The sequence below is a fragment of the Coccinella septempunctata genome, chromosome 7 (genome assembly GCF_907165205.1).
Source record: "Coccinella septempunctata chromosome 7, icCocSept1.1, whole genome shotgun sequence".
NCBI classification, from domain to species: Eukaryota; Metazoa; Arthropoda; class Insecta; order Coleoptera; family Coccinellidae; genus Coccinella; species Coccinella septempunctata.
In genome coordinates, this window is record NC_058195.1 from 22,305,287 (window position 1) to 22,316,231 (window position 10,945).

The following is a 10,945-nucleotide window of genomic DNA, read 5'->3' on the forward strand; positions in this document are numbered from 1 at the left end:
TCCACCCTAACATCATCCATGCGATAGAAAGCATCATTGCGTTGTGGAAAACGAAGTTTGCCATCCGAGCAGAGGGACGAACCGTTTATACGGGATGGGTGAGGTACAGAAGAGGAGTGTTCCAGGGAGATTCGCTAAGCCCGTTATTATTCTGCATAACACTCATGCCACTATCAATTGAGCTGAGGGCAAGCAAAATAGGATACAAGGCCGGTCCACCAGGCAGAAGGAACCACCCGATCTCCCATCTTATGTACGTGGACGACTTGAAACTCTACGCTCCCTCCAGGACCGCACTACAGCAACTATTGAATATCGTTTCCGAGTACACCTCTGCAATGGGAATGTCATTTGGTTTGGACAAGTGTGCTGTTTTTCATCTCCGCAGGGGAAGGGTTGATGATCCAGGAGAAGATATCCAACTGGAAGACGGAATGACTTTTCGACGTCTGGAAGACGGAGAAACTTATAAGTTTCTCGGGATGAAACAGAGAGGAGTACTGGAGACAACCCAGATAAAGGACGCCTTATCAGCCAGCTACAAGAAGAAGCTGAGAGACATCTGGAAATCACAGCTGTCAGGAAAGAACAAAGTATCAGCTACAAATATGCTAGCCATCCCGATACTTACCAACTCTTTCGGGGTGGTAAACTGGACGGTGAACGAACTCCTCGATCTTGATAGGTCAACAAGAAAAACGATGAACATGAATCGTAGCCTTCACCCAAATAGCTCGATTCAGAGGATATACCTTCCCCGAAGCCAGGGGGGTAGAGGATTGCAATGTTTGGAATATCAACACTATCAACAAACATTGGAAACAGCAGTAAGGGTCCTAAGAAGTGAAGATCCGCTTCTGAAGTTTGTAGCTCAGCATGAACTCGCGAACCACGGAGCCTTCCTATTCCGAGCTGCACAGAGAGCCTTGGAGAAGCTCGGTATAACCGGCGTGTCGATAGATCCTGAGCGTGCAGGAGCACCGATCACTCAAGCGGACCAAAGAAGGCTAGCAAGACTGATCCGGAAGTCTCAGTCGAATACATTACTCGAACATCATATGAGTAAGAGCCTGCACTCCATATTTTTCAGGAGTTTGAAAGACCAAGATCTGTCGGAAGAATTGTCTTTCGCCTTTCTTAAGTCGGCTAGCCTTAAGTCAGAAACGGAGGGATTTGTGATGGCGTGTCAGGATGGAGTAATAAATACCAGATGGTATAAAAAGAACATCATGAAAATGGACAACCCAACAACGTGCAGAGCGTGCCATAGTCATCAAGAAACGATTATGCACATTCTTTCCGCCTGCAGAGTCCATGCTCCATCGGGGTATATAGAGAGACACAACGCGGCACTCCGAGTTCTCTACTTCCATCTGAGGGCGGCATATGAGATAGACAAAGAACCGGTGCTACCATATGTGCCTCTGGAGATTGAAGCGGTTGTCCAGAACGAGAAAGCTCGAATATACTGGAACTATCCTGTCTCAACAACGCGGCAGATCAAGGCAATAAAGCCAGACATACTTCTTTTGGACAAAGAGCTGAAGGAATTGTTCGTCGTGGAATTCTCATCCCCTGCAGAAAACAACATGGTGATGAAGGAAGAGCAGAAAAGGCAAAAATACAAAGATCTTGTTTTCGAGCTTGGAACTATGTACCCAGGTCATAAAGTCAGGATGGTTGTACTAATCATAGGATGTCTCGGAGGAATGAGAGCCAACTACGTGGAAGAATTGAAGATTATTCCGGCCTGCAGACCTTGGGCCGAGATACTAGCGCACAGAATGCAGAAGGCGGTGTTGCTTGGGTCACTGCATATCATCAGATCCCATGAACTCTAGATGCCACTTGCAGCTCATCTCTTTTGTTAAGGGACGCTGCAAGGGCCGGACGAAGAACTTCTCCGTCGAAAGTGTGAGGGGTTTTTAGTGAGTAGCCAAACAAGATCTCGGAGTCTCACACAACCTAGAGTGCGGACCCTCTGGGCGCCCATAAAGGGTTTTCCCCTCACACGAAGGGGAAAAAAAAAAAAATGTTTATTTCAAAGAATGTCACAAGTACATGGTAAATGCACATATTAATACGAAACACGTTAGAATAATAACATATATAGAGAAAAAATAAAAACATAATTTGAAATCATACATATATAGTCAAAATATTGGATATCCCATTATTTAATTCCCTGTCTTGATTTTTTCAGCTTTTCATTTTTGACCCAGGTTTTAATAGTGGCTACACTTTTTTGAAATACACCTGGATTTGTATTCATGACCTCGTGCATTTTTTGGAATGATGGCAATCTATTTTTCATAATGTATTCTTTGAAGCCTTCTGAAGCTATTCGTTTCTCTTCTTCAGACCAACGCATCCTACGGCATTTGACATTAGGGGACGGAGCTGTAAAATATTATTTTCAGGAATTTGAACAAAATACCAGTTATATTCATACATTATTGTTTTTGAGATATGCAGTCTATTAAGCTAAAAGAATGAGGTGATTTTAATCGTATGTGAGTTTCTAAGTCTGAATAATATTGTCCGGAATAAATAGTTCTAATCTATAAAAATGAATGTGCCATTCATGTCGTCTTTTTTCGAGAAACTAATAATGCCATCAACTGCATTCCTCTATCTCCTTTTGTTTTAGATTTATAGGCGAAAATTGAAATCATTATCATCGTTCCTGTTTGTACTAGGATGTTGAAATGAAAACATTATACAGACACTTTTTCGTAGCAATCCAGTGGCGTACTATGATTTTTTCCGAAAGGTATATTTGCCTAGCTATAACATCAAGTCGTGTTTTTTCTTATGGAAATAGTCGTTTAAAATGATCTAGAAAGAATCGCCGTTTCTTTCCCGTTTCAGGAATATATCATACATCAAACATCGCCCTCAGATTCGTTCAGATAATATGAAAAATATAGTTTGTATGTGAATTTTAAATGATTGAGTAGGCTGAATCGCAGAATAATATGTCTCTAGGCATGGTTTAATTATTATTTTACGATTGAATACTTGATTCAATCCTCCAAGGCGTTGCATAATTTGACGAACCGAATTTTAAATATTTTTCGAAAACTGTAATTTGGGAGAAATAAATTTCAAGAAAATTCAGATGAATTAAATATTTAAGACTCATTTCTCAAATGATTTCGATGAATCAATTACTCCATTCGTTTGTTCTATATGGAATTCCTCGAGGAATTCTTAAAGAATATACATGTGTTCCAGTCTTAAGTAGAAATAAAAATTTAATTATATCGGATGAAATATCGAAATCAAAATTATTTTCTATATTAGGTTGTCGAAATTACAAATATTTTTTCGTCTTATCCATGAATTGTATCCACATTTTGTCGAAAATCTGTATATCTGTAGCATTTTAATCATTATGGTTCCTGACTCATCAATGTGCCTTTATTCTCTATAGGAATTCAATGGAGTATCACAGATTTTATATTGCTCGCACATCTATGGGTACCCTAGATCAATGGTTTTTGGTGATTATGGCTACGAACGAATGCAAAGAATGCCTAATGAGAAGGCAGTAATTTCCCTACAGATAAATGAATTTTGCCTCAAATGGCTTTGAAGTCATATATCATAACATATGATGATCCTAATTCGTAATGAAAATTGATATACGGTATCACATATGGTATTTACAAAGTTGCTAAGGAAAATTTTCTGCACTTTTCAACTCATTTTCAGTTCACAATAGAAGTACAGGGTGTCCCAAATTCGAGGTTAACTGGAGAGCATCTCAAGAACTATAAGGCCTAGAGGAAAAGTCTCCAAGTATCCCCGATCTCTTTCATCGAGATAATTAGATATCAGAAAGCAGATCATATATATATTGATTCGTTCTCGAGGTACAAGGCGTTTCTGGAAAATATATCTCACCGTTTCAAATATTTCGCCATATTTTGGTTTTTGTTGGAGATATTCGAAAAACTCCAATACGTTTTTTTCAGTAACTTTTATTTTTCGTAACGGATCCTTAAAATTTCAAAGATATAGAGGAGAGTCTTCTTTATAAACTGGGACACCTTGTATTTTTCAACGCAGTTTTTTAGTCGCAGATGTGTCGGAAAGCATCCCGTTACCGGTTTTTCAAAAATGTCTGCCTGCCAAAGATATCTAGTTATTGTATTCAATTATTTTCAACATTATTTCCATTAGCATTTTTAATTTGTTATGCACAACTGAACATTAATTGTGGATTAATTGATTAATAACTCTTAATTCAATTTTATTTTCGTATTTCTCCTAGATGTACTGTAATGAAAATTGAGCTAAATATTGAAGAAATTCATGTGTTGAATTGATTCACTGAAGAAAAATCACGTTAGTGTAGGTACATCATGATTCTTGGCATCGTTTCTTATTGCAAACGATAAAAAAAATCCAGAATATTCGCCCTTATTATTGAGGTATTCAATTTGCAGTTCGAGTAACATCAATTCATTGTGTTGAATACTCAAAGTTAATATGTATTTGTTCGATATTCTTTCTGTTTGCAAAACTCAAAACGCTGTGGGGATTTCAATTATACTTCTTCAAAATCAGAATTGATTCAGATGTCAATTATATGATAAAATTGGAAAAATATGATTCTACTAATAATTTCATTCCTTCATTATTTGTGAATCGGAAAAAGTGTCGTCGAAATGCATATTTCGACAAGCATATTGGAACATTGAGAGAGGAGCAATATAATTCTCTTCCTTCATCTCTAATGGGTTGATATCCGCTTCCCTTTCTAGTTTATTGCTTCACAACTCTCCACCTCTATCTTTTGTGTTTGCCGCCTTGGTATCCCTGCCGATTTCGGTAGACCAGATGTTCTGAATGAACTCGAAATGGAAAATTACCAAGATAAAAACTATCCCATACGTCCCTAAATTGACACATTTTTGTTCATTGCACTACATCGAAAAAAAATAGAAAACAAGAATTATGTTCAATCCGTACGAAATAGGTATACCCACATAGTCCACACTAAAATATGTATCTACATTATGAAGGATGAACAAAACAGGAAATCAGATTTTCTTTTATTTGTGTCTCGCTAAAAGGAATAATAAAATACAGCATTCCGTTCGTATTGATCCATTTACTGCATAATAACTTGGGGTTTATTATTATTACAGTATTGGATATTGAACCTTGTAAGAATTATTAACTGAATCAAACAGTATGTATACACTGCTTTATTTTATTTCTATCATCAAGAAAATATCAGAAGGCTTGAGAAATTATCATATTTAACCTCCAAATTTTGAAATGTAGATTTGTTGCAGCGACGTTGTTGTTTTCTTTAAGGATGTTATGCTACTGTGACTGAGCAATTTTCCTCAATTTTATATTTATCTTCAAAAGTGGCCTGATGTGAAAATTAATTCACATCAATACACAATACACAAAGTGTTTGAAGCTTTAGCCACTGATATTAATAAATTTGTCCCAAATACATGCCCTCTCTTTTTTTTTTAAGAGGTCCAGAAATTAGGTGAATTAGATTATTGGTTCAACCTGGAGAAGAACTATATGAGAAAAAAAAAATTGTTTTAAATTTTATGCTACCATATTTTCGAAACTTCTTCATTCGACTGAAGCTAACTAGTGGGAAAGTTATATTCGGAAATTCAAATTGAGTTTTACCCATTTTTTCGGCTCTTTCCAATGTTGTAAATGAAATTATAAAATATTGACATACTGGGTCTTCAGACTATAAATGTAATTATCAATTTTTTTGAGGCCAGACCTGGAATACGGCTTTCTCATTATGCTGATCGACAACACTCCGAACAAATATTACAAAAATGTGTAGGGTGGTTTATAAATTATGATTAATTGAAAAAATTAGGGAAATCGATAAATCAGCCTGCATATTGGTAATGAAGAATGATAGATCTATGAAATATGGGTTATTTAGGAGCATTTCGGTTTCTTCCATCTATCCGCATTTCCCAATTAATCTCTCTGTATATAGATATATTCTTTTGATAATGATTGGTAAGACAATACTATTTACCTAGTTCAATAAAAACAAATAAAAAAATATTATAATTTTGTTATGTATTTCGCATTTCTGAATGACTTCAATAATCGTCACATCGGTAGAATTCTTACCAAATCAGAATATCTTTTCGTTTCAACAATATGCATAGTCAAATGAATAGTAATGTAGGTATAGCATACATCCGAATATTCTCTCCAAAATATTATTGAATATGGACAAAAGGTGATCACTACGAAAAAGGCATTTTTTAACAAGAAATACATTCTGCATTTTACATTCGTTTTCCGAAACAAATGGTATGGAGATCATTTCGGTAATATCGGAGGCGGTGAAATTTTTTTCATTCATTAAATCAAAATCAAATTTTTTTTCCATCATATGTCCGATCATTTGAAATTCAAATATTTAAACATGAGTTCTTCATTTATGTCAATCAAATTGTCTTGAGGAAATTTTAAATTGGAATCCGAACTGATCTATATCCAAGTTGTCTCTGGTGCAATAAAAACTTGAAGTCAACATGGATACAACTGCATAATTTTAATCGATAATGACAAGGTCACAACTAGGTCCCAGTAATTATCTTTTGGGCTATGTTTATTTTACTACGCCATCCCCCACAATACGGTCCCAATAAGTACCGCTGCATATACTTCTGTCGATCCCCATATGTTACGCAACATATACAGAACAGAAATATCGATATAATTTCGTTTCAACAATATACATAGTCAAATGAATGGTAATTTATAGCATACATTCGAATATTCTCTCCAAAATATTATTGAATATGGATATAAAGTTATCACTACGAAAAAAGCATTTTTCAACTAGAAATACATTCTGTGTTTTACATTCGTTTTTCGAAACAAATGGTATGGAGACCATTTGGGTTATCTCGGAGGCGGTGAAATTTTTGTCATTCATTAAAACAAAAACAATTTTTTTCCATATGCTCGATCATTTGAAATTCAAATATACAGATATAAGTTCTTCATTTATGTCAATCAAATTGTCTTGAGGAAATTTTAAATTGCAATCTGAACTGATATTCTATATCCAAGTTTTCTCTGGTTCAATAAAAACTTGAATTCAACATTAATACAACTGCAGAATTTTAATCGATAATGACAAGGTCACAACTAGGTCCTAGTAATTATCTTTTGGGCTATGTTTATTTTACTACGCCATTCCCCACAATACGGTCCCAATAAGTATCGCTGCATATTCTTCTATCGATCGATATATGTTACGCAACATATACAGAACAGAAATATCGATATAATTTCGTTTCAACAATATACATAGTCAAATGAATGGTAATGTATAGCATACATCCGATATATATATATATATATATATATATATATTTTTTTTTTTTTTTTTTTTTTTCTTCACCATCTCTATGGGTTTTATCTAACTTTGATCGGACAAAGAAATTGTCAAAATCAAAATAGTGTTCAGAATCCTTGTAGGAATTTTCTAACGATTCGGGTGGTATACAGGATGACTTGCTTTTGGGAAGCAGAAATGACATCAGGTTCCAGGCGTAATCTCTTAGTGTTCTCCAGTAGATGTGTCTCCACCAAGCCATTCACCGATATGATCATCGGGAGAATGCTGATCGTCCTCAAATTGTAGAGTTCACGCAGCTGAAATGCCAAGTCGCCGTATTTGGTAATCTTCTCCGTGTATGCTTTCGCAATGTTATCGTCCGCCGGGATCGTGAACTCTATGAGCATACATGTTTTTTGTTCGGTGTCGAAGAGCGCGATATCAGGTCTGTTATGCATCACCGCTCGATCCGTCACTAAAGTGGAGTCATAATATAGTCTGTAGCGTGCATTCTGTAGTAGAGGTTTTGGGACATATATGTAAGATGGTAGCTCTTCCTGGAGTAAACCTAGCTTCAACGCAACTTGTTGGTGGTAGATCCTCGCCATGGAGTTATGCCTCTCCAGGTAATCTCTTGGAGCTAGTATAGGACAAGAGGAAGTCACATGTTGTAATGTTTCAGGTGCTTGGGAACATTTGCGACAGCGATCAGATGGTACGTCGAGTTTGGCAATACTTTTCTGGTACATTCTTGTGGGCACCACTTGGTCCTGTATTGCCAGCAGTCGACCTTCTGTCTCCGGAAAGAGATACCCTGCTGTCAGGTAAGTTAACGACTCCTTTTTATTGATATTTTCTTTTTTCAGGCAACCAGGGTATCTTCCGTGCAAGGCTTTGGAGCTCCACTCCTCAATGAGTTCTTCCACTGTACGATCAGCCGGTTGGGAGTATGACCCCGAGAGGCGCAAAGCCGAGATGTCCCGATCCGCCTCCCGAATCGCCTGGAAGAAAGGTGAGTTTTTTCTCAGAAAGTAATTTCTTAACGTAGTGATGTTCTCTTGATGGATTTTCTCCAGGCTTAGTAGCCCTCGACCTCCTTGATGACGTGGGAGATATAGTCTTATCGTCGAGGAATGAGGGTGGTGGACTCCATGTTTCGTGAGCATACGTCTCAATGCTCTGTCCATTTCTTGTAGGTCGGTTGTCGACCACGTTATAATGCCAAAAGAATACGCTACCGTTGGTATAGCCCAGATGTTGATGGCAGTAAATAGAGATCTAGAATTGAGTTTTGATCTTAAAAGTATGTTGACTCTTCTAAGTATTTTCTCACGATACAGTTCTTTCATCTCTGATGTTTTGATATCTAAAGCCTGTTTTATTCCGAGATATTTGTATGAATCATCCACGTTCAGGGATGGTATGGTAGTTTGATTCATTAATGTAGTTCCAAGGCTTGTGTTTTGAATCTTTCCTCGCCTCACTTCCAGGGTCGCACACTTATCCACCCCAAAACTCATACCGATGGATTCGCTAAAGAGCGACACTATTTCTAGGAGTCTCTTTATCTGTTCGAAATTGGCACCATATAGTTTAAGGTCATCTATGTATAGACTGTGATTTATTCGAATGCTCCTCTGCTTGTCAATTACATATCCGTATTCTGTGTTTCTCAGCAGTGCACTCAGAGGATTGATCGCCATGCAAAACCATATTGCACTGAGTGTGTCACCTTGAAAAACCCCTCGTCTGATTTTTATACTCCTGGACTGTTTCATTCCGTCCCCAGTACGGATTAGGAGAGACGTCCTCCAGGTCTGCATGAGGAATCTCAGGAGGTGGATTAGTTTTTCATGGACTCCGTGCATTTTAAGAACCTTCAACAACCAAGTGTGAGGCACAGAGTCGAAGGCCTTCCGATAGTCAATCCACGCTACTGATATATTGCGCAGCTTTTTACGTGCTTGCTTTGTCACGATGTAGTCAACGATAAGTAGTTCTTTAGAGCCTTTGGTCCTTATTCGGCCCCCACCTTGTTCCGGTGCCATGAGGTTATTCGTTCTGAGGTGTTGGTGTATGTGTTTAGTGATCACAGATGTTAATATTTTGTAAACCGCAGGGAGGCAGGTTATGGGCCTATAGTTGTTCGGATTCCGAAGGTCTCCAGCTTTCGGGATTAGGTACGTAAGTCCCTGTGTGAGGTAAGGAGGAAGTGAAAGTGGGTCTGTTAAAGATTTCTTGAGAATCAAAGACAATACTTCATGGATATTGGTGAAGTGCTTCCACCAGTAGTTGTGCAGTTTATCACAACCTGGGGTTGCCCAGTTGTTCGTTCCCTTCAAGGCCTCCTCTATATCGGATACAGTAATGTCAACTTCATCCATTTGGACTTGCGGTATTCTGGTTTCAGCCTCCCCCATCCAAGACGTGTGCTCATTATGTTCGACGCTCTTCGACCATATCCCACTCCAATACTCCTCAGCAACCATAGGTTCGAGGTTGACATCTTGGCTGACATCTTTTTGTTCAAGATCTCGAAAGAACTTCTTCTGATTCTGGTGAAACATCCTGTTATTCTTGATTCTCTTCTCCTTTTCATTGTATCGACGAATACGGTTCCCTAAAGCTTTGATCTTCTGTTTCAGGGTGTCATTTAGAAGTGCTATCTTATCCTTGAAGAGAGGATCTCTTCGTTTGATCCTGAACTCTGATGCGAGTTTTTTAACGTTCTTCATTAATTTTGTCGAAGGATGCGGAGTACTGAGGTAAGTATAAAATGTTCCTATTTTTTTTCTAAACTTCACGATTTTACTTTCCAGGCGTCTTTTCCATGGTGGTGGTGAACTGACCCATCGGGAGTTGTTATCGCTCACTTGATATCCTTGAGCCTCAGAGACAGTCACTGCCCCAGCATACACTATGTCCACCAGCTCGGAAAGTGTTTCAGTTCCAGTGAAGTGTTTTGGTAGCACCGAGTTCAACAACTTCACCGACTTCAACAGACCCTTATTGTGTTGTATTCGTGGGATCTTTGGCCTGTTTTCTACTGCTAAGCCCGAAAACTTCATCCAGTTCCCAACAAACTCTTCTTCCATTTTATTGGTTTGTAAGTCGTCTCTTAGATATAATCCGCTACGTCTTACCCTCAGCGATGACCTGCGCGGACTGGATTCCACCATATCTGTACTCATATTTTGTACTGCTTCAAGTGGGTAACAGCTTGCTTTGATGTTGCTAAGCTCAGCTCGAGACAGTTTTTCACCCTTTATCATCCATCTCACCCTATTTGATAGAAGTTGGGCGTACGAGGGCCTGATGGGATACATCTCCCTCCATATTTCAACCAAAAGCTGTCTATAGGTTTTTCCGGTTTGTTCGATCAGATCCTGTGCAATATAATGCGCACGCATTAAAATACAATTCTCTTCGTAAGTCCAGCGTGTGCGCCTATCTCGTATTTCGCCTGTAACGGAATGAGCATTTTGCTCATTCAAGTTTCCAAAGCTCCTTCTTTGCGAAGTGACGAGGCCTGGCCTTGCGGTGCCGTCTCGGGGGGATGCGCCGCTCGCTCCACATCTA

The 10,945-nt window shown here is 38.3% G+C and overlaps 1 protein-coding gene across 1 annotated transcript; it reads right to left on the reverse strand.

Moving 5' to 3' along the window:
- Positions 1 to 7,491: 7,491 nt before the first annotated feature.
- LOC123317642 lies at positions 7,492 to 10,692 on the reverse strand. Its single transcript, XM_044904246.1, has one exon. The coding sequence runs from the start codon at positions 10,690 to 10,692 to the stop codon at positions 7,492 to 7,494; it is 3,201 nt and encodes a 1,066-aa protein (XP_044760181.1).
- Between the last annotated feature and the right edge of the window lie 253 nt (positions 10,693 to 10,945).